Below are 24,938 nucleotides of genomic sequence, written 5' to 3' on the forward strand. Positions count from 1 at the left end.
TCTTATTTATAATGGGAGATTTTAACTTTTCAAATATCGACTGGAACTTGTGAGTTGGTCATTCACACAGTAGCAAAACTTTTATGGATCTATTGGATGACTGTTATCCTGATCTTGTTGCAGTAGCAACAAGGTCTGTAAAAATTTAAGCAGACTGGGCTGAGTAGTGACAATTGGAAGTTTAATGTTGGCAAATGCAAGGTGCTGCACATGGGTAGCAGTAATCTCAGAATAATGGTATTGTACCACTGTATGGTACAACACTGGAGGTAGTAGAGAATTAAAAAGGCCTTAGTCATAATTGTGTAACCAGCCAGAGTTCTATGAATAGTACAGATGGGCTGCTAGGACAGCTCACTGGGTTTTGCCAACTATATACAGGAATTTTGCCATCAGGAATAAGGAGGTGATTATTCCACTGTATAAGGCCTCATAATGATTATTGCATACATATCTGAAAGCCTCATTTTAGGAAGGATGTGGATCTGTTAGATTGAGTGCAGAGGAGACAACATGATTAGTGAGTGAAACAGAAGGGTACTCTTACCAAGAAAGGCTGTTCTGAAAATTGCAGCATCTGGCACTAGGCATCCGTGAGGAGATCTGATTGAGGTGTTTAAGGCTCTGAATGGATCAGGTAAGTTAAATGTTGACAGCATCCTTGCTCTAGTTCTGTGTATATATATATATACAGACTGAATATATTATAAAGAAGAGTGAAAATAAAGAAATAGAAGGATGAATGCCAATTATAATTAATTAATTATAAGTTTGGCTACATTTGCCTTATATTTAATATTTTCAAACGATACATATTCCTTCCACTCTCCTCCCTTTTCTACTTCAGTCTTCATTTATTTATTTGTTTCTTCACTCTTTTTACACACTCTTTCCCTATTGCTTCTATATTTTTATTATTATTTTTTTTATCTACAGTCATTTTCATCAGTCCACTGCAAAGTGGAGGCTTCCTCAATCATGTTGAGGGAAAGGGTCATAATCTGTCACGCTGGTCTGGTGCGGGTTGAACGACATATATTTAGCAGTAAGGAACTCGAACCACTGTCTACTCAAAGAGTGTGTGCTATTGCATTCCTGCTTCTGATCATTCGGCTCCCGGCGTCACTTATATATATATAATTTCATCCTGAACCACTTTTAACTCCTCTTTCCCTAGCTTATAAGTAACTCTGAATTTCTGTTCTCCAGATGCAAAATTTGACATTTATAAGCATTAAACTTCAGTAACTATTTATCACACTGTAAGACTATATCTGCAACTAATTTGAGTCATTTTGAAGCAACATAGCCTGGTTCTGGCTGTTAACTACCCTTTCTACATTCAAATCATCATCAGCAGCAGACTTTTGTTGACAGCTTCACCTGTACAACCTCTTTCAAATTCAATGTCATTAAAGAAGATTAGAAATGGGGGGGGTAACACTGATTCCTGAAGGACTCCACTTGCTACGTTGATCCATCCTGAAGAATGACCATTTATGACTACCAGTTGTTTTTGTTATTTGGTTTTTAGGAGCATTAGCAACTAAGGCCATATTGCTCCGGGGATATGCGGTGATCATTCCCTGACCTTTCCGCATCCTCCATATTTGGTGGTCACAGGCTCGAACCCCGGTCTAATCAAGAAGCGTGTGCTATGCACTGCTGCTCCTGCCCACCTGGCTACAGAGGCGCCATGACTACCAATGAAGGATCCTACAGTAATCCTAATATGTATCAGTAGTTTATATGATAGTCTTGTTAGGGAACCATGTCAAACATTTGAGTAAAATCAAGGTAGAGACTTGATGTTGCTGAATTGTTAGTGCAGGAATGCAGCAGCAATACATGTGTTTGAATTAATTGTGGTTTGAGTCCTCATGACTACTAAATAGTTATTGATTGTATTCACTATTAAGATGATTAGTTGTGAATGCTTTTGACTTAGTAGTGTTGCCTGTGTATATAAAAAAAAAATTTTTTTTTAAATAATGGTGAAGCCATTTCTTGTATCTAACTGTGTGACTTTGTGGTAACAATTAACCAGTTTGGTCAGACAAGATTTCTCCTTCATGAATCCATGCTGTGATCCATTGAGATACTACAGTAAACCCCCTCTATTCGCGGGGGTTACGTTCCTGAGAAATGTCGCGAATACTGAGTTATGGCTCCCATAGTAATAAAGGGGTTCCATTCCAAAGTATGAAATATATAAGAAAAACTAGTCTAAAATTTTGTCTATGTATGTATTATATGTACCTTGATAATATGACTATGTACATAGACAGTACATAGTGAAATGCAAGCATATGACATCGAAATGAAAATAAGAAACAATTTAATATTAAATGTAATATTTATTAGAAATTTCAAACAAATCTTTCAAACCAGCGCCTTTGCTAGCAAAAAAACTTATCCCGCCAGTGCTATCACCAGTTTCGCTAAAGTGTTGATAATGGAGTTTTGCTTTTTCACGAATGATGAGTGAACTTAACGGAATTTTATTTTGAGTTCGGTCTTCTATCCACAGATTTAAAGCTTTTTCCATTTTTCCTAATTTAACATCACGAGTTATAGAGCAAATTTTTTAAGCAATTAGCGCGTTTTCACGGCCACCATGGCGGATTTTTTCTTCCGATTTTTTGATCGATCGTACCGTTGACTCATTGATTTTATGTTTTGCCACTGAGGAGACACTTTCACCATTAGAAATTTTGTTTAATAACTCAATTTTATTCGCTAATGTCATCACCTTCTTTGATATTTTCACATTTCCCTTGTTATTCGTAGCCATATTTTTGTACGGGTTAGAAAGAACTTGTCCACAATAAAGTCACTTTCTTTCGTTAACACACTTGAAAAAATATGTTTTAAACTGCAAAACGGTAGATTTGTCACTTTTGTAAGCATATCAATTTATAAATTGATAAATTTATTCAATTTATAAGTGTATAAATTAAAAGCAAACGACGAAACATTCCATGACAACCGCATTACACATACTGAACAAGGATTAGCGAGAAACATCCACGCTCGCGATTTTGTCATCCCTCTCCCCCCACCCACTGGTCGCTGTTTTGACAGGGAAAGATAATTTTAGCCACGTCCATGTTTTTTTATGGCGGAAAATATTCACGGCCTTTTGAAATTCACATTTTTTTTAGGTTTCATTTTATATTAAATCAGCGATCGCGAAACCGCGAATACAGATACCGCGAATAGCAGGGGTTTACTGTATTCATATCCTTAACCACAGACTACAGGATCTTACCCACCGTTGAAGTCACACTCTAGTTTCCCATTACCTCTTTTGCCCATTTCCTTTGTGGATTAGGGAGACAGTGCATTTCTCCAGCCCTTGGAGATATCTTGGAGACTAATGATAATGAGCTCGTGCTTTTTTTTTTTTTTTTTTTATTAATATAATGGGATGTGTGCTCCATCCCTGGAGCCTTACCTTCCTTCATCCTCAGTAGCTTTTCTTGTCAGAAGAGCTTGGGGAGGGGAGGATGCAAAAGATGTGATGGGAACTCTGTAGAATAAAGCATTTTCTATGAAACATTTTAGCCAAAATGTTTGTTTCATTTTGCTATTACAGATGTCATGTAGATCATGCAAATATTGTGTGACAATGTTTTTAGATAATTTCAAATAAATTTTATTGAAATAATCGACATAATAAAAAAAAAATGTCCAAAAAGTGAGTGCTGAAATTAATAATAAATATAAACTTTATCGTCCAGTTGACTTTCTATTTAGTCGTATTACATCAAAAACATGTTCTATTGATGATATTAATTTCTCAGTAGTTTGTTGGGTAAACTATTCCAACATTTCATGATTTCAGCTTTCAAATCTTGTACACATAAAAATTGCTTTCCATTTACATATACTCTCGAAAGTATTTCTCATAAATTCTCAGTTTAATTTAGATTAGGGCTTCTGGCTGGCCACTTCACAACTTGTACTTTTTTTATATGCTAGCCATGTCTATGTGAACTTTGAATTATGAGTGGGTACATTGTCTTGCTGAAAGATCCACTTATTTCCACCAATTTTTCTTCCCTGAGGGAGTAGAAATTCCTGCAATGTTTCTTGGTAACCTTCTGACAATCAATGATTAATACCACTGGAGTTTTACTGTTAAAGCCAAAAGCTGCCCAAATCATGACATATTCATCCTCTTGCCTACGAAAGAAAATTCTTGGTTCTGTTCTAAGGTTGTGCCAATAATAAGCCCAGCTGCCAGGTAAATCTAAGTTCCACTTCTTTTCATCAACAGAACACTTCCACTCTTTCCATGTCATGTGTTCTCTTGCCCATTCTAATCTTGCAGTCAGGTGCTTAGGCTTTAAAAGGTGGTGTTTTTATCCTTTTTCTGTAGACTACAGTTGAAGTTCTCTGGGATTAATTGTGGATAGTACTTTTATTTACTCTACCTTTAGATACAGTGGCTGATTTTTTTTTTCAGAGAGTAAAAACTGTTGGTCATTAAGTGAATAATTTGTATGAGGTTTGCCTGAATGAGGTTTGCTTGCCATTTTCCACCCTTCTATGAGGCATGATCAATGCAGCTATATTATGTACCTTATTCCTTCTAGATTTTTATGACTTCCACCTTGCTAAACTGCTTGTTGTTGGGGCATAGTTTCACTTGATAGCATGTAAGCTAACTTAAATGCACAATTGTTCATATAAGTAAAAAGCTAACTGAAATGTCACAGTATATGATGTTTGAAGAATATGTCATGATATGTGAAGCACATGTGGTATATAGCATTACTTCTAAAGTATATTTTAGTGTGAATATAATGCAAATGTTAGTTTTCATATTAGCCAGTCTTGGGTGAGGGTTGCATGACATATCTTCTGGAAACTCAGGTTTTTTTGTCCATAAAGAAACTAATTGAAGAATACACACTACTCTAGATGCTATATACTGAGATCTCATAGCCTTAGTTGCATTCATGCCTAATGGACATATACTAACAACACTAATGTGGTCTGTTTTGATATATGTACTATTTTAAAGTTCCAACTTACTGTAGATGGAACTTTAAATGTAAATCCTCCATGTGGCAAGTCCTTTTATTTACAAAACTGCTCCTAATATAGATAATTTACCCCTGGTGAAGGGCAAATTATTTATATTTTCAAACAGTAAAGGCCAATGTTATTTTTAAATACAGGGCAGTTATAATTAAACTGTCAGTTTGAAGGCAAAACAGAAGAAAACTAAACATGCATGTTGAAATTTAGAATGGACAGTAGTCTGGGAATGTGGAAAGGAATAATGCAAAAAAAAAAAAATATTAGTGGATGAGCAGTTCATGATATCTTGTGCCAATCATGATATATGTTACTGAACTGAACTATGTGGTTGAACTTTCTTTAAGAAGGGTCTTAAAAGAAACATAACAGTGAGACCATGGAACATTGATGTGGTATTTCCATATCCAGCAGTTCTGGATATTGACATTTTTCCTGTTATAGGTGTACCTCATTGACCCATAGTATTTTTAGAGGCTAGTTAGCTCTTTTATCCAACTCCATCTTTCTGTGGAACTGAAAAGCCAAGTTGAAATATTTCTCAGAATCACTTGGAATTAGCTGCTGTGCCATGTACGGTTTCTAAGTGTACCAGTGTAACACAGTCACAGAAACTTGTAGACACCTGAATGTCAAAGGTTCAACTGCTGTGCCTATAATGAATAAATATGATTTACATGCTAAGCTATTAGTCTGATTAATAAGATCTTCAGAAACTGGTCACCTTCCTCTGCCTTGTTTTGTAGACAAACTAACAAACTTCTGTATAGCATTGCTTAACATGTTTTGTGACAGAGACCACTCTTCCAATCTCTTCTGTTAGTGATTTTTGTGAAGAGTAGCCATGGAATTGTTGTGTTTTGGTAATAGAACTTAATCAGCAATGCACGATCCTTCAGTACAAGTCGTGTGGTGAATTTTTGTGTTCATTCTGGTATTGCCTGTTTTTATAGCTCTTCCATCAAAGACAGTCTTCAAAGTATAATTGCCATAATTATATGCACTGCCATTTACCTCTTGGTGCTTTAGAGTACTTTTTTTTTCAGTTATTCCTTTTTATATCGTCTGACTACTTTCCATTCTAACTTTCAGTTGTGTAAAATTAACCAGTTTCCTTCTACAGGCCTTTAATATATACAGTTTAATCATAATGTACCTGTTTTTGTTGTTTCGTGGGCCTATAAGTTATATTTTACTGTCATAAAAATTAGGAAATCTGAAAAGGCATTTGAACTAGTTTATGATATGCATACACTTCAATCTACTTTTATACTTATCCTTGCAACAGTCTGCTGAGACATTGAATGCACTTCCAGATACTACTTTTTTTTTTCTCTTTTTTTTTTCTTTTTTTTTTCTCTTTTTTTTTTCTTTTTTTTTTTTCTCTTTTTTTTTTTCTTTTTTTTTTTTTTAATTTTATTACTCTTATGAAATTCCAGTGACTCAAATGAATGTGAATTTGGATTCAAGTCCATCCACCATTGATGGTTTGATCACAGATATTTATTTCATAAAATAGAAAATATGGTTAAGGCATTTTTGGATATCACTGAAGTTCTTAACTCCTCAAAAGTAAAGCATTTTAGACACTTCTAACATTTAATCTTGGACTCAAATTGAAGTGTTAGGCCAATGTGCACCCTGGTGATAATTCCATTGCACATTTTTGTTTTACAACTGATTAGGTCTTATGTGCACCCTGTACAATAAAAATTTACATAATTTAAAAATATATCCCCTTAATTTTTTTTAGTGAAACGATTATCTCGGGGTATTTCTCGTGCAACCGATAATGTTAATCTGGTGTCAAAAGCTCGTAGTAAATTTGCAAAGGACTTTGGAGCCCCAGATCATGAGAGCAACTACTTCCATGTGCGATTAGAGACTCCAGTGTATACATTCACATTACCAGATTTATCCATCTACCCAGAAGATTTCAGGGAATTTTTGGAGAGAGACCTTATTGAAACTTCTACGTTAGTTTCCTTGGAAAATTCAGGTAACCATTTTTATTATAACCATAATATTGTTATTATGCCAATGGTATTAATATTATGCAAACTAGACAAATGTTTTAGACAAACAGTATATTTTCTGGTTTGATCACAAACAGTATATTTTCTATATCTTGAAAATCTTAAAAAAAATAAAAAATTCACCCTTCATTCGACACAGTTCCTCTCATCTAGATAAGACAGGGAGAATGATTGTCTTTTTTCACACTTGGTAGGGCTAGTCAGTCTTGGGCAAAAGTTGCATGGTTTGTTTTCCAGAGACTGAAGTGTTTTCATCTTACAAAACAGCCAAACTAACCATAGAATACATGCAATTTACAAAAAATATATTGATGCCTTAGTTGTTTTAGCAAAAATCAAAAACAAGTAACAAAAATTAAATATTTAAAATTAATTATAAACTACACTCTGAGTTGGTAGTATCAAATTAATAATGTATATAACAAAATAAGCAAACAGTATTTTGTAGCTGAAATCTTAAAAATATTTAGCACATGTTATTTTGTTAATCATAACTCATATCACAAAGGCCTCGTACATTAAGAATATCCATTGTATCAATTTCTCTAATATACCAATACGACTATAATAAAGTCACTAAAAGAATCACAAAATTCATAAAAAATAAGCTGGTATTTAATGTAATTGGATATTTAAAATAAAATTACATAAAAGTGATAAAACAAATAAATTAAAATACAATAAAATGGTCTAAAAATATTTTAAAAAATAATAAATACAAATTCTGGAGCTTTCCAAAGCCAAGGCTTTGGAAAGTGGATTATATATCACAATACATTCTGATTGCAGTATACCTGCTCAATATAAGTGCATGGCATGTATCACTCCTCTCATAAACCCATCATGGCACTGGAAATGCGTTTGCATCTGGATGGTTGCAGGCAAACATCCCACCTAAGAACTACAGATTCAATGACAGGATGCACACAACATCCCCGACCACAGTTCATAAACTGAATTAAGTATCATACAGTACTAAAAAAATTCATGAATAATGAGATTATATACCTATTTCTTAGTGACTCCTTGTGACCTTTAAGCAGAATGTGGAGAGAGAGAGAGAGAGAGAGAGAGAGAGAGAGAGAGAGAGAGAGAGAGAGAGGAAAAAAGTTGGCTGAAGAGTTTGGGTTAGATGCGTTTGAGTAGGCGATGTTGTAAATTATATATATACAGGAAATGAGTCTCATACAAACATTTCTGTGCAAGAATTCAGCCAGTTGGACATGCTGATTTCATGCTTTCATATGAATTTGAATAGGTCAGGTTGGAGATTATGTACAGAATGCAGGTCACCATTCAACATTTCATCATATTGGAAATGACAAGGGCATACATGGATAAAATGTGTTTGCTAGATCATCTGCAAGAAAAATTCATATCTGATAGGCTAGCAGGTACTGGATTTTCAGAAGGAATAGTAGTATTATTATAATGCATATTGTTAAGTCCAATAATGTAGTGAACTGTTGTGGAGCTCAGTGCAAAATTCAACTTTGGAGGTCCCAGATTCACGACCCTTCATGGTGCCAAAAAAATCTGTTCTATACTCCTCTGGGCCAGTCTCAAAGAAAGGTATCTTTTCAAATTTGTAGTCTAGGAAAAGGTCGCAATGAATTTCCAAGATTATGATTAGTATTAATATTGTCAGTTCATTTCCTTGCATCCACTGCACTTCATGGTGCAGTGGATGCAGCACATAAAAAATAATTAAATAAATAAAACGAAAACCTTCATTTGCCCATTCCTTCCAATAATTTGTCCAGACCTTCCCTAAATTTATTCAAACTGGCTTCCATACACAAGTTTATTCTGACAATCGATTACTCTTTAGCTGAATGAAAATTTTTGCATATCTATTCTGCAGCAGTCGTTTCAAGTTTAATTTATGCTCCCTTGTTTGTTTCATCTTAGAAAGAGTAAAGATGCCATCAGCATTTAGGTTATTTAGCCCTTTTAAAGTCTTATACACTTCACTTAGGTTATCACACAAGTGCCTAGTTTCCAGAGATGGCTATTTCCTTAACCTGGTCTTTCTTGGTAAGAATACCCCATTGTGCACCCAGAAAACCTTGTTCTCATCTCTCCACTCTTTCCAACAGATCTATTTTTAAAATGAGAGTTTCCAAAACTCAGTGCAGTATTCCAAATGTGACCTAACTATTGTTTATTTAACAGAATAATTACCTCTTTCTTCCTGCTGGCCATTTCTGTATGTCATCAACAGAATTCCACAAGCTGATTAGTAGCTTGTTTGCATTGCAGAAAGAATTTCATATCAGACTGCACAGTTACTCTTAGATCTTTTTCATATTCCACTATTTTGAGTTTACTATAATGGCCTTCCTACCTTTGTGGGCACAGTGGTTAATGATTAGTAAAACTTTAAATACCTATATCAATGTCATTAATAAATATTAAAACAGTAAGGGTCCCTGACACTGACCTCTGTGGAACTCCACTTATCACATTAGTCGATGAAGTGCAGTGGTAATTTATAACCATCCTTTGTCTCTTGCCACTTAACCATCAGGTCAGAGAAGTTTACACCAGGTCAGATAAATTTACAATAAATCATTATTACAATTGTTAATTATATTTAGCACTCATAGGCTTAAACCATGGTCCACTCAGAGCCGATGTCGCTGTACCCTTGCTCCTGGCCAGTCAGCTATATCAGGTCCTATCCAAAATGGTAACTTACTCTTAAAGCTGCATTTCTCAAATGTATACAACAGTTGTATGTACAGTATCAGTGGTACAGTATCAAAAGTACTTTACTGAAATCTAAGTAGATGATCTCAAAATTATTCTTTGAATCCAGTTCCTTTGTGACAACCTCATAGTAAATAATCAAATTTATGAGACATGATCTCCCTTTAACAAAGCTGTGTTGCAGTTGCCTTATGACTCTGCTCCTATCAAGACGATCTTGCATTATTTCTTTAACTAATGTTTCCCTGGCATTGAGGTTAAGCTGATGGGTCTGTACTTACCCCTTCACCCTTTGAACCACCCTTGTGAATAGGGGTTACTTTTGCACATCTGCAGTCAATAGGTACTTCCCCTGAATATAAAGGCACTCTAATTATTATGACAAAAGATTTAGATACCTCTTTTGTAACTCTTCTTAGTATAATTGAATATATTTCATTAGCTCCAGGTGCTTTGTTTACTTTTAGTTGCAGCAATTTCTCTACAACCTTACTTTCTTACTTATAAAATCATTTAACTCCAAGTCAGTATTTAACAGGCTTCTACCAACCTCCTCTCTAAAAACTCATGTGTGATTGTAGCTATAAAATATTTATTCAGTTTATCAGCAATCTGTGAAGGATCATCTAATCATACTATTCATATCCAGTGGATCAATATGATCCATCCCTTTCCTTCTAGTGTTAACATATGTAAAGAATTTCTTGCTGCTTTTCTTTAACATGATACATGTTGCTGCATCAACATGTATCATTTATGCATATCACACACAGTCATTCAGTAGGAAGCCAAGTGCTGTGCCACTAATATCAATATATGACTAGTGTGAAAGTAAAGGCATGCAAAATGAGCTGCTCAACTCTGTCAGCACACTGATTAAACTCTGGGCTATTATCATCATCGATCTGTTTTTGTTTATAGCATGGTACACATTCTTATTTGTTGTTTGCTTTTTCTGAGGTTAGTTTATGTACATAGAATAAAATTTTAAGTTTTTGTTCTGATTTATTTCTCTGTTGTTATTTCTCCACATTGCAAAAATACAGCACATTAGTGGGCTCTCTCAAATATAGTTGGCAGCAAACATGTTGAACTCTTAGCTGAGGACTTCTTGTAATCTGTCTTTCCCTCCCTCCCTCCCTAACCCCCCAGAGTAACTTAGTTACAAATAGTTTGTACTTATTGTAGGACTCTGTATCCTGTGACAATTAATTGTCCCGTGCATTTTTTATCTGCTACTAAACCCAGATAATTTAACACCCATTTTGGTCTAAATCTTGAAAAATATCTTTTAATCTATATAAAATATGCATAGTTGCCTCTAAGATTACCTCTCTAAACATGTCCCATTTCTCAATTTACATTTTTTAATAATATTATTTGGTCCCACTAAAAAGAGTTTTTTTTTTTTTTTTTTTTTTCATGTCTGAACCCATTATAATCACCTTTGTGGAAAGAAATTCCTTTACCCTTGAATGTAATTACTTCTCTGAATAAATTCCATATCAGTATGCAGTGACCACTGTCATCTGAAGGCTCCTTAACCTGATATATCTATAGTAAGCTTTTACTATATGATGGGTAACTGCTGGTAACCAGAACAAGAATATTGCTTTTCCTTGTTGCCTCTCTAATTTGTTTGTGTAGAAAGCATACAACAAATTAAGAAATACTTTACTACTGTGTGAACTGCCAACTCACATGTTCCAGTTGATATCTCGAAAGTTAAAATCCCCTGTAATATAAACATTTTTGATTTGTTGGCCCACTCTTATTTGTATGTATAGTCGTTCATTATACTCATCACAATGATTTGGCCTTTAATTAGCTGTAACTCTAATTTTTGTTTTTCCAGTGTTTGTCACACTAGACCAGAGGTTCCCAAACTTTTATGCCTTGTGCCCCTTTAAAACATTTCATGTCCCCCCCTATATTCCAGAACAAGTGCAAATAAAGAGATTTGACATAAACTTTAGCTATGAGTATACATACTTATATAAATTAACATTTAAGCTCAAAGATTGAAATAAAATATGTTTCGTACCTGGATTAGTGCAATGGTTTGTCTGTATTTTATTAAAAAAACCGCATTGTAAAAACAACACACACCCTGCAGGGGGAACATGCTCTTGACTGGCTCAGTATTATAATATCAGCCTGTGTCTACTGGTTGTACTGTTCTAGTCTGTTTCTTAACCAAAAGCATCATCCCCCCCACTCTTGTGTGTTCCTTTTTCATTTCATTCTTTTGCTGTTCCTTTCCTCTTTTATTCTCTCTTTTCTCTGTTTCATTACTATTCCATTCCCCTTTTACTGTCTCATTCTCCTCTATGTTTGTTTGTTGTTTGTTATTTGGTTTTTAGGAGCATTAGCGACTAAGGCCATATTGCTCCGGGATATGCGGTGGTCATTCCCTGACCTTTCCACATCCTCCGTATTTGGTGGTGACAGGCTCGAACCCCGGTCTGATCAAGAAGCGCGTGCTACGCACTGCTGTTCCTTCCCACCTGGCTACAGAGGCGCCTTTCTCCTCTATCCAGGTTATGAAATTGTCTCTGTCGCACTGGTTTGTCCATATAGTATTTTGCTTCGTGTGTCCCTCTGTCTTCAAGGCATCCAGTACGTTTTCAAGGGCCACCTCTTTATGGTAAGGACAGGTGCTGGGAAGTGTTTTGCTAGTTGCTTGCTTCCTGGTAGCTAAGTGTCCATTCAACATCACAACAGTACCCAACACTACACTTTATTCCCATGACTGTCTTTACAGAGATATCTGAATACAGCACAGGTTTATATAGTGGAGCTGACTATCTGTTCCAGAGCTGCCCTACCTTAGAAACATACATACATGTATGTCTTTCTGTATAATTACCCCATTCAAATTCTGCATTCTCAATGGCACCATGTTTCTGTTATGGATATATTGGCAATGTTTGATGACTTGATCAATAATTTAAACCTATCAAATTTATTTATTATACTTATAGCATTAGCGTATAAGCAAGTAAATGTGTGCCTATTTGTGTTTTTTTAGTAACTCTTACACAGCCTGTGTAATTGCTATTGCCCTGTGGACCCTCGTCAGTTCTTGTAATATCTCTCCCCTCTTGTTATTCCTGCTACCACATGGAAGCAATGCAAGTATCAATTATTCCTCTGTTTGTGGTTGTTGTTAAGTTATTAGTCTATCTACTGCCCCCCCTCCCAAACTAACAATTTTCCATCACTCTAAAAGCTGGTTCTACAGCATCAGCAAACATTCTTGCATTTCTGCTGTTCAAGAGTATTCCTCATCTCTATAAAAACAGTCCCACCTGTTAACAAGCACTAGGCATGTTGAGAAAAATTCTACTCCTTGAGCCTTGCACAATCTGTCTAGGACTTAATTGATGGGGCACTCATCATAAACTACCTGTTATTGTGTTTTAGCAAAATTCCAGACACTTTCAAATACAGCCATAATTTGTGGCTTTTTCTTATCACCTCTTACTTGATAAGTAAATCCTCAGAATGCTTACACATATATCATTACACAGCATCATTACCCATACCCCACGGAGAAATGGCTGGACTGTGACATTAGGCCATATCCTGTGTTAGATGATACTTGTCACCTGATTCAATACAACCATGGTTGGCAGAAAGTTTTTCTGAGCCCTGGGCAAAAATATTTTGCAGGACCTTCTGTTTAAAAAAAAAAAAAAAAAAACCAGTATATTCTAATTAATGAACCAGGGGCTCACATCTAATGAGTATGGGCTTGGTACACCCAGGGTACTAAGCTGGATATCATCATTCTTCTCTTTCTTGGTGATTTCCTTGTACGTAAGTCAAAATTTCTTTTGGTTAGTGCAGCATAAGCCTCAGGCTTCTTGCACCATATGGCTAATAATAATATATCTTAAAAGTATTTATGCAGTTATAAGATTTTAAGTGTATAAATACAGATGAAATTAACAATTGTGAGTTTTTTTTGCTATTTGAGAAATTGGGATATCTTGTTTTTTAAATTTATAAACTTTACCAGTGTTTTAATTTCTTGAGAAGATTATTTCATCGAAATTAGAAAAATCACCATCTGTGCAATATTTTCAGTATTTTTTGAGGTTTTCATCAACCATGTTGTGTAAAGATCCAAAAATATTAACATAATTTTCATAAAATTGAAATTGTTTTTAGTGACACAAGGACACGGTTAATTTTTTAAAAAATAATATGCTTTGAATAATTCTTTTGCATCAGTATTATTTTGATGTTGGATTCATATTTAAACATTTTCCTTTTCTTTGTTAATCTCTTAATCATAAATTCTGGACTTGGATTTAAATCCTTATATAGTTATGACAAGGTTGTATGTAGAGTATTTTTGAAATTCATTTGAGCAGTATATGCTAAAAGAAGCCTTTAAACATTTTAACACATATAAATTTGTCCATGTGAAATTTTTGTAATGTTTTTCTTGTTATATTTTTCGACCCACCTAACACTGCTATCGAGGCAGTGTTAGGTGGGTTGGAAAACTGCTAGCTTGGGGGGGGGGATACACAGACTAATAGATTAATAGTAGCTGTTGGCAGAGGTGAAAGTGATTCTTGCACTGCTTCTGTTGGAATGAGCAGCACCCTGGAAAACAAGGCACAGGGGATTTCAGAGACTGCTGGGAGTCATTGCGGAACAAGTAAATACATGGGCTGTGTTAGGGTAGCTAAGAATAGGAACAGGTGTATGTATACTTGCATGTACACCAATGCTAGGAGTTTGGTAAATAAATTTGATGAATTTGAGGTGTTTGTCAAAACACCAAAGGCAGATATTGTTGGGATATCAGAGACTTGGTGTCATACAGATATAAGGAAAGCAGAAATGGAATTTGGGGAGTATGTTGTATACAGGAAAGGATAGACAGGATAGGAAGGGGGGGGTTATGCTATTAGTTAAGAAACACAAAATACAAGGAAGTACAACCTGTCCACATAGATGGACAGTGCAGTATCGAGTCAGTTTGGTGTGACATAAGCGCTAGGAAAGCAAAATTGAGAGTGGGAGTGTGTTATAGGCCTAATGACTCTGATGAGTATAATAAACAACTGTACAGAGAAATAGAGTGGGCCAGTAAATTAGAGTGTCTTATAATGGGGGGGATTTTAATTTCCCAGATAGTGACTGGAATTTGTGGATTGGTCACTCATACACTAGCAATGCTTTTGTGGATTTATTGGATGATTGTTTTCTACAGCAGCATGTTCGGGAGGCAACTAGAGGGAGTAATATTTTTGATCTGATTATCAGTAGTGATTTTTCCTGCATTAAGAATCTGCAGATAAAGGAACCGCTAGGTGGCAGTGATCACAGTGTGAAGTTGGATTTACTCAAAAATGTAACTGTCATCAGGGGTAAAGGGAAGGGTTTTTACTTTCTTAAAAGTGACTACAATGTTCTGAGACAGTATTTAAATTCTATATGGTGGTGGCACCTCCATAGCCAGGTGGGTAGGAGCAACAGTGCATAGCTCACGCTTCTTGATTAGACCGGGGTTCGAGCCCGTGACCACCAAATATGGAGGACGCGGAAAGGTCAGGGAATGACCACCACATATCCCCGGAGCAATATGACCTTAGTTGCTAATGCTCCTAAAAACCAAATAATAACAACTATACGGTGGGACCAACTGATGATGTTACCGACAACAAATTCTAAATGGGAAGCATTCAAAGAATTAATCTTGAAATCTACTCGGCTTTTCATGCCAACTAAGAAATATTGTTCAAGGTTTTGCCCTAAATGGATATCAGATGAACTAATGATACATGTGGCAGAGAAGAAAAATGCATGGGATACATATAAATTAACAGGTGACACAGAAGCATATGATAGATATAAGCTGGTCTGTAACCAAGTCACAAAAGAGGATAGGCAGGCAAAGGCAGATTACATGAAATCTTTGGCCAAGGATGCAAAGAAAAACAACAAAGAGTTCTTTACTTATGTAAACTCTAAAAGGAAGGGGATGAATCAGATTGGTCCACTGGATATCGATGGTTCAACTGTTGATGATTCTGCTTAAGTGGCTAACAAACTGAGTATTTTGTATCTACATTCACACATGAGTTATTCAGGGAGGGGAATGCCAGAGGTGAATTAAACTCTGGCAGTGAGCTAGATATTTTTGTAATAACGGAGAGAAAAGTTGAGGAGAAATTGTTGAAGATAAACGTAAGAAAAGCACCTGTAGTGTATGGGATCTATCCAGTTATATTAAAGGAGACAGTAAAGGAAGTAAGCAAACCTTTAGCCATAATTATGAGAGCATCCTTGGACTCAGGGGAGGTACCCATGGACAGGAAATGTGAAAATGTGACCCCAATTCACAAAGGAGGATCAAAGGGCAACACTAGTAATTACAGACCTGTTAGTTTAACTTCTGTTCCAGGGAACAAAAGTTACGGTGGGACCAACTAATGGGCTATAACTGAAGTCTTTTTTATGATCATCTAAACAATACTTCAGTTATAGCTCGGATACAGCATGGTTTTGTTAAAGGGAAGACCAATTTGATTGGATACTACGATGTGGTCACATAGTTTTGATATTATATATTTGGATCTTAGAAAGGCTTTTAATATTGTTGCACATGGAAGACTGCTACACAAATTGGAGCAGTGTGGCATTGGAGGCAAATTGCTGCTATGGATAAAGGGATGGTTGAGTGGGAGAATGCTGAATGCATGGTGATGCTGACATGCCCACACAAGGCATGGTTTCTTGTGTCTTTCAGTGAGCATGGATACCCATTATAGCTATATACTGCCATAGCCTCTTATGCTGATGTCCAGCACACAGTCCACAGTCTTGCTATTCCTATTGTATTGGGGTGGTTAGCTGGACCACTGTGCTGCATCACTGATGTTATGAGACAAGACATGCAGTCCTTGTTATGGGCATTGCCTGCATGTGGCTCTCCCATGTGTGACTTTTGGCTGGTTGTTTGTGTGCTGTTGAACCACTCAGCAGATTCTTGACACTACAAAATAGGAGCACTTAACTATTTTGGCTTTTGTTCAGCCAAACATTCATTCCATATTCAAAGTCAGAAAGATTGCAATGCTGACCCATTCCTCCTCAAAGACATTCAAAAACTGATTTCCACATGTACAAACAACTACCTTATATCATCCATTTCCAATTTTGAGCTTTTACCAGCATCACGGATAAGTCCATTTGTACATAAGTGGGGGGGGGGGTTGATATTAATGCAGAGCCAACTCAATGTATGATAATCAAATATCTACAGTAATTTGGAATAATTTGCCTGATACCTTGTAAATTACATTTTTCATATAATTTTTTATTTTATTATATTTATATCTCTGACTGTATGTTATGTGCATAGCTAGATTGTTTTTTACTATAGGGAGGCTTAATTGGTGGGCAGAAAAAGAAGCTTGTCAGAGATTATGGCCATTAGCAACAACAGGTGATGGAAATTGTCTTTTACATGCTGCTTCACTCGGTAAGACTTTAGTCATATAAGGTTATATAAATCACATAAAATTCATATTTATCTACATAATTTGTGTAGAGTTTGTATTTGAATGGGCTGGGAAAAAAAATGTGTTGAAATGCAATTATCTCACTTCTTTAACATAAAAAGAACTGTAGGTTTAAAAAACCTAGTTCTTTTTTGCCAATTGGCCACATGAATTCATCTAAATTTGTATGACTGCTTTTCTTTTGTTATCATGAAATTATGAAAATTCTATATTTTATATAAAGCAGGAGCATTGTTGTGATGTAATTTCCAATGTTTCCTTGCTTGAATATCAGATCTCTTTTTTCGGACTGCATTTTACTTCTGAAGTTCTTAATCCTTTCGTGAATGAGTTTGCCACTTGTGGGAGCCCTTCCCAAGAAATTGAATTTTCAATAGGAGCATGCTGTTGAAAATTCGACTGTATAATTATAGTTTTATTTGTGGATTTTTTTTCCACAAAAGAAAAAAGAAAAAAAAATGCTACAATTTTGAAAAAATGAAAACTTTGTACATAAATGCTTTTAAATATTAATTTGTTCTTGTTTTGACTATATTGCCTAACACGAGTAAAATTATTATTCAAAAATGAAATTGTAATTTAAAAAATAATCTTAAAAATCTTAAATAAAATGTCATTACTCTTTTTCTTGCAGTAATAATGCAGTAATGTGACCTACATTTTTATATATATATATATATATATATATATATATATATATCACTTAATTTGGTTTTATCAAATTTTTGATTGGAATTCCATAGAAATGAGTCATTTTCATCTTTTGCGAGTCCAAATTGAACTATCATAAATCGAGCCTACAATTAGTTGGAAACACAAATAAGAGATAGCAACGTGCTATAAAAATTTTAATGCAATTTGTACATTAATGTATACATTGTTTGACTTGACCTTTAAAATGTAGATCTGCATATATGTTCTCTTGAAGGGGTTAAAGATTTGTGAATTGTGCTTTCATAGTCAAAAAAAAAAAAAAAAATAGTTCTGGCATGACTTTACCTTTAAACTTGATTCTTTTTCTTCCTTTGAGATATGTGAGAATTCCATTCACAGAATTGATGTTTTTTCTGCAAGTCATAAAGATAACATTATATTTCATGTCTTTTTGGTATTGTGTTTAGGATTCCTTGCTCATCATCAAGAATAATTTAAACCAGTTCCATTGAAAGTTCAACTCTTGTTTCCATCTGATCTGCTCTTAAAAATTTGCACACAAATATGTATGAGGGCTTGGTAACTACCATATGATATAATAACTGTAAAGGCTATATGTCTTCAATTCTTATTTGATACCCAACCCAAATAATGCTTCTAATGTAGGGGACAAGTTGGTCTTTGTTGATGTGTAAGGTCTCCCACACATCACATCATCCTTGATGATATTGCATCCATTTTTGAATTACTTGTAACTTGCAGGTTCTACTTGATAAAGTTTTTTTCACATCCTGCAATTGTCATTTCTAGTCTGGGCTTCATTCCTTCAACAAAAAGCAAAATTTTATAAAAGATCTCTGTTTTTGATTTTACCCTGTAAATTTACTTTATTATAAATATGGTTATATTTATAGTTATACAGGTGGATATATGAGTAAAAAAAAAATTATATTGTTTTTACTTCTGTTAAGTTATTTTGTTTATGCAAGCAAATTATTTAGGCATAGTAATTCTCCAATTTCTTTTGGCATTATATCAGTCAGGATTAGTAAATCAAAATTATTTGTTTTAAATAGTTACACTTCTCTGCATACAGAACACTAATTAATATTACAGTTTTCTGCCCTTTGCAGTGTCTCCTACCTGGAAGTGTGCTATACCAGCAGAAGTGATCCAAAACTAAAATAAGTTAACTCCAAGTGAGAGAGTTTTTAAAAAAAAAAAAAAAAAAAAAAAAAGGGAATTAGATATAATAAAATTAGGTTCTTTACTGGAATCTTCCCACAGGCAAGATTCCAGTAAAATAAATCTATTATTACCAATACTAGATTTATTTTTAAAAATACTTAGCTATATTAAAAATCAATACTTTTAAAGAAACATTAAAATGAGATAAGGATATTTTATAGTTATACAGGTGACTTGATATAAAAAAAAATTATAATATAAAATTACTTACCATCAACAACAAATAAAAATAAAGCCTTATATTTCATATAAGTAAAAATGAAATATTTTAGTTTTACAATATATGAAAATCTAAATTTTTACAATAAATAAAATTCTAAATTAAACTCTGTAGAGACTAATGCATAGTCTTTACATTTCCTGATTCCCTAGAAATATTTCTCTTCCTGATCCCCAGAAAAATATAAAAATTTTTGCATTTCAATTCCCAGGATTTTGCTGAATTTCTGGGAATACTCATTTTAAAATTTTATTAAATACAGATCGCACTAATTAGTTACTATGAACTAGTCATGAAGGGGCTGGATGCAAAAATAATTTTATCATATACAGTAAACTCTTTAAAATCCAGAAATTTGGAATCTTTAAAATCCGACACATTTTTCAAAAAAACTATTTTACAATATGAAAATATTAAACAAAGCAATTCAGTACACTATCAGTGATTGCATTTGTCTTTAAGAATCCCCATGCAAAAAGAGTGATTATTTCTCACTTATAGATGCTTGAAGGACTATCTTGTCATTTATCTGTTTTTGCAGCCAGGAGGATTTAAAATCCATGGACAATGCAATAGTCTTAATTCTCACAGCAAAACAAACTTGCCTTTGCAACTAGTTGCCGTGTCCTGTTGCACTACATTAAACAGATGGCTTTCTAATAGGTTAATTGGTGGCCATTTGTTTAAAGTATGAGAGTGCTGTGACAGCCTGTTTCAGAGCTAAGTGGTCACTCATCAGATAGCAGCTAGTCTCTAATGACAACACACACACAGATTAAACAGTTGTAAAGAAGTTGTGTGACATGAGCTGCCAATATACGAAATTGGTTTCAAAGTTGCTAAAGCTATCTGTTAAAAGTAGTGAAATATAAGGGAATTTGTTACGAAGGCAAGTTTGTTCTGCTGTAAGAATTAAGACCATTTCATTATCCTTGCAATTTAAATCCTGTATAAACAGATGAAAGGACAACGTAGTCATTATAAATGCTCACAGATGTAGATAAATTCAGTTGTTAGCACTTAATATTCATTGGAATGCAATTCTCTAAACTGCTGAACCTCTTAGGTATACCTATCTAAAATCCAGAAAATTTTAAAATCTGGCAGTGCTTAATCCCTGGGGGTGCTGGATATTAGAGTTTACTATACTTAGATTTCACTAGAGCCTTTGTTACTGTTGCACATGAGTGACTACTCTACAAATTGGAGCAAGTGCACATTAGGTCAATTTGGGTTGATTTAGTGGCAGGAGACAGAGAGTGGTTGTGTTCAAATGGCAGCTATTGTCCATGAACTAATGTAATGTGAGAAGTTCCCCAGTTTTGGTGTTGAGTCCCTTACTGTTTTCAATGTTTATTAATGATATTGTAGGTATATTGAGTTTAATGTCTTAAGTTTTCAGATGATATGAAGGTGGGCAGGATAGTAAATGACAGTAATTAGTGTACTCCATCAAAAGTAGGAGATGAGGTTTAACATTGATAAATGCAAGATATTACAAGGTTCCGAGTATAACATACCATTTCTGTGGTGTCAAAGTCAGGTAGGGAAAAATGAAAAACAGCTGCGGTAATTGAACAGTCTGACATGAAGATCTTATGAGCAGTTCATCAAAGCTGATAGGATATTGTGTTCTGTCAAAGATATATATAGAAATTTTGTTACAAAAAAGAATTATGGGACAAATAGATGATTATCCTATTATTACCAGTAAAGACTTGTTTCTGTAAATTGCAGCATCTAGAAATTAGGTACCTATGAGAAGGCCTGATTGAAGACCTGATTAGGACTTTAAATGAGTTGGGTAAACTAAACTAAATGCTGGTGGCATCTTTACTCTTTCTCAGACAACACACACCAGGGAACATAAATTGAAATGGTTAACATAGTTGTGTATGTGTGGAAATTTTTTTGGGATTACTTCTACCCATATGCAGTACCTTGCATTTGTCAGTGTTAAATTGCAATTGCCTCTTCTCAGCCTATCAGTCTAATTTTCTAGATCTTGTTGAAGAAGCATACAATAATTACTGTCATTAACTATCCTGGCAATTTGTATTATATGCAAATGTAGACATTAAGTCTGATATGCCTTCATCAGTATCATTAATAAATAATGAATACAACATTGGGTCTAGCACCGAATCCTGTTGGACCCCACTAATAGCATTATTCCAAGAAGTGCAGTGTCCTTTGAAACTCACTGTCTTTTCCTACTCAACTATCCCTTTATCCATAGCAGTAATAACTTGCCTCTAATGCCGTACTCTGCCAATTTATTCAGCAGTCTTCCATGTGAAATTAATGATGCAAAAATTATTTTTTGTGTCTACTTCCTTTGTTACTGAGTCATAGTATCCAATCAGATTGGTCACACATCACTACTCACATAACAAATCCATGCTATGATTGCTGTATAACTGCATTCCCTCTAGATGGTCCTGTATTACTTTTTTACCAATGACTCCATAATTTTTCGTGGAACAGAAGTCATGCTCTACAAGTCTGTAATTACTCGTTTCACCCCGTCACCACCAAATACGGAGAATACAGAAAGGTCAAGGGAATGACCACCGCATATTCCTGGAGCAATATGGCCTTAGTTGCTAATGCTCCTAAAAACCAAACAACAAACTCTCTTCACCTTTCAATCCCCCCCCCCCCTTTGTGAACAGACATTTGCACATCTTCAGTCAGTTTGGACATCCCATCAATCCAAGAATGTCATAATTATGGTAAAGGTTTGCTTATATCTTTTGCTGCTCCAATTTTAAAATAATTGGATAGATTCCACCAGCTTCAGGCACCTTATTTACTTTAATTTCAATAGTTTCTCTTTCTTCTGAATTATTATAGAATCATTTAGCTTCCAGTTATAATGTGATATACTTCTGGATTCCTCATCTCTAAAAGTTTCTTAATGCTTGGATGTAGATACAAACTATCTATTGTTCAGCAACCTGAACAGGACTGTCAACAATCATACCATATTTAGTGGACCAGTGTGATTTGTCCCTTCTATTCTAGTGTTAATATAAGTAAAAAGGTTTTGCTACTTTTTGCATAATTTGCCAGAGACTACTTATAATCTGCTTTAGCTTATAAAATCTCCTCTGTAACTTTATTTCAGACTAGTTTTTACTTACTGTACATTTCTGTTCCCTCATAACTTATATACATCCCTTTAAGTCTAAGCTTTGAACAGTACAACTTAGTTGGTATAAAAAGATATATACTCCTTGAATATTTTCCATATATACTTCCCTGAATACTTCCCATTTAGAATTTGTAGCTGGAAACATCATCAATTAACCTCAGTAAATAGAATTTAAAAACTCCAAGACCATTGTAGTCACCTTTACTTTAAGTCTAAGCTTTGAACAGTATCACTTAGTTGGTATAAAAAGATATACATCAATACCCTGCATAGCACTGATAATTGGTACCGAAACCGTTCTGTGCTATGTGAAACCGTGCTGATTGAGGTATAATTATAATGGGTTTTAATTGAATGCATACCAGAGAAACAGTCTATAAACAAATTATAGTAAATCTATAAACAATTTGCGCTTGATAGCCAATTAAAAGGATTTGAAATAAAAAATATTGCAAAAATTTAATTATTGAAAAGGTAACATTAATGAGAGATGAGAAAAAAAGCTTTATTGTTTATTTAGGTATTTAAATGATGAAGTCTGGTGAAGTAGTGTCTTCTTTTTCTCGGTGTACAAGTATTTGTAGTATCGAATCCCATCTCGTAAAATTTTTCCATATTTTGATGCCATGTTTAACATTCGGATCTCCATTCATAATCGCCTCACAGGCTGTGTCATTTCCCCCCTACCCCCAAAAACTTTCTAATTCTTCTGTTGAAAATTCTTTTGGTGCCACTTAAGTGTTATCCACTTCAGAATTGTTTTTCTCTTCTTCATATGCAGTTTGCTGTGCAGCTAACAGGCAACTAACAGACGAATTAAGCTTTCGCTATTAAATTAATTATGCAGCTTGCTTGTCAGTTTTAAGGAGAGTTGCATCCTCAAAGTCATTTGCACGCGAGTCAATGCTATCACGTACATTGGCAGTGTCCAAAGTTTCGAATCCCAAGTCATCACAATGTCTTCGGCAATTGTCTAAACTTGCGATTCAAAACCAGTGAAATCATTTTCCAAATGGGGCAAAACATCGTGCCAAACAGAACGCATATTGTTGGCAGTGATTTCTAACCAAAATGCAGATATATTTTTGATTGTATTTAAAGGAATAAAAAAAATAGTGAAATGAAAAGTTTGAAAACCTATCGTGTCGGCTAATCAGGATGGAATTAAGAATACTGAACAATATTGCCGCTGACTGCCTGAGGGGAGATACTGGCTTATGCGCATGTAAGACAATAGAGTTGGCACAGCAGTATATATGTATGCATACCTAGGCTACGACAACACAGCATATATGTAGAGTACGTGTCGAAGCTATTGAATGAGTTTTAATATGTACAGTAAATTTAACTTAAACTTAATTGAAAACCATATTATAGTGAAACCCGTGCTGTTTGAAGCCGTGCCGAGTGAGGTATTACTGTAAACTCCCCGAATATTTTCCATATATACTTCCCTGAATATTTCCCATTTAGAATTTGTAGCTGGAAACATCATAGTTAGCCTCAGTAAATAGAATTTAAAAACTCCAAGACCATTGTAGTCACCTTTATTTTGCTTATATTACTGCAAAATGGCTACTGATAATTGCAATATCTTTAAGTAGATCTCGCATCAATACACTGTAATTACTGTCATCTAATGGTTCTTTTATCTGTAGTTTCCTAATGCATAAAGAGTCACTGCTCATAATCAGATCAAGACTGTTGCTAACTCTCATTGCCTTGCCTCTCTAACATGCTGTTGTAGAAAAGTCATCTAGTAAATTCAGAAAAGTTTTACTACCGTGTGAGGGACCAACCCATTAGCTCCAGTCAATATCTGGAAAGTTAAAATCCGATATTGTAAGACATTTTGATTTACTGGTCCACTCTGTTTGTTTATATACCGTAGTTGTTTGTTATACTCAGTCATTTTGCCTGTATAATTCTCTACTGTAATTTTTTTTTTTTTTTCACAGAGCTTATTTCACACCAAACTGATTCAACATTGCATTAGTCACCTATGTGAGCTGGGTGCACACTGCCTTAGGTTCTTTGTGCTTCTGAACTCAGAGCATTAACCTCCCCTCCTGTTTGTTGTTTCTGTGCAATGTTGTACTCACCATATTCAAATTCTGCAACCCGTATGTCTGAGTAGCACTATATATCCAATATCTCTATGGTGTTCACATTTGATGATTTAACTAGTACTTAAAATTTGCCAAATTTGTTTCTATACTCCTAGCATTAGTGCATATGTAAATGATGTTTTTGCTTGTAGTAACTCTAACCCAGCCCATGTATTTGCTTGTCTATGAAGAAATCCAGCAGGCCTT

At 34.7% G+C, this 24,938-nt stretch overlaps 1 protein-coding gene across 3 annotated transcripts in view; it reads left to right on the plus strand.

Annotated features, from left to right (window-relative positions):
* LOC150083352 (OTU domain-containing protein 7B-like) overlaps window positions 1–24,938 on the plus strand; it is a 158,905-nt gene that overhangs the window by 93,371 nt on the left and 40,596 nt on the right. For all 3 annotated transcript variants that reach the window (XM_090377206.1, XM_090377207.1, XM_090377208.1), the window contains exons 5-6: window positions 6,803–7,048; window positions 17,206–17,304. In XM_090377206.1, the coding sequence (XP_090233332.1) occupies window positions 6,803–7,048; window positions 17,206–17,304 (345 nt within the window). The remainder of the gene's footprint in view (window positions 1–6,802; window positions 7,049–17,205; window positions 17,305–24,938) is intronic.

This window comes from Mastigoproctus giganteus, chromosome 7 (assembly GCF_048544385.1).
Source record: "Mastigoproctus giganteus isolate SK-2022 chromosome 7, ASM4854438v1, whole genome shotgun sequence".
Classification (NCBI taxonomy): domain Eukaryota; kingdom Metazoa; phylum Arthropoda; class Arachnida; order Uropygi; family Thelyphonidae; genus Mastigoproctus; species Mastigoproctus giganteus.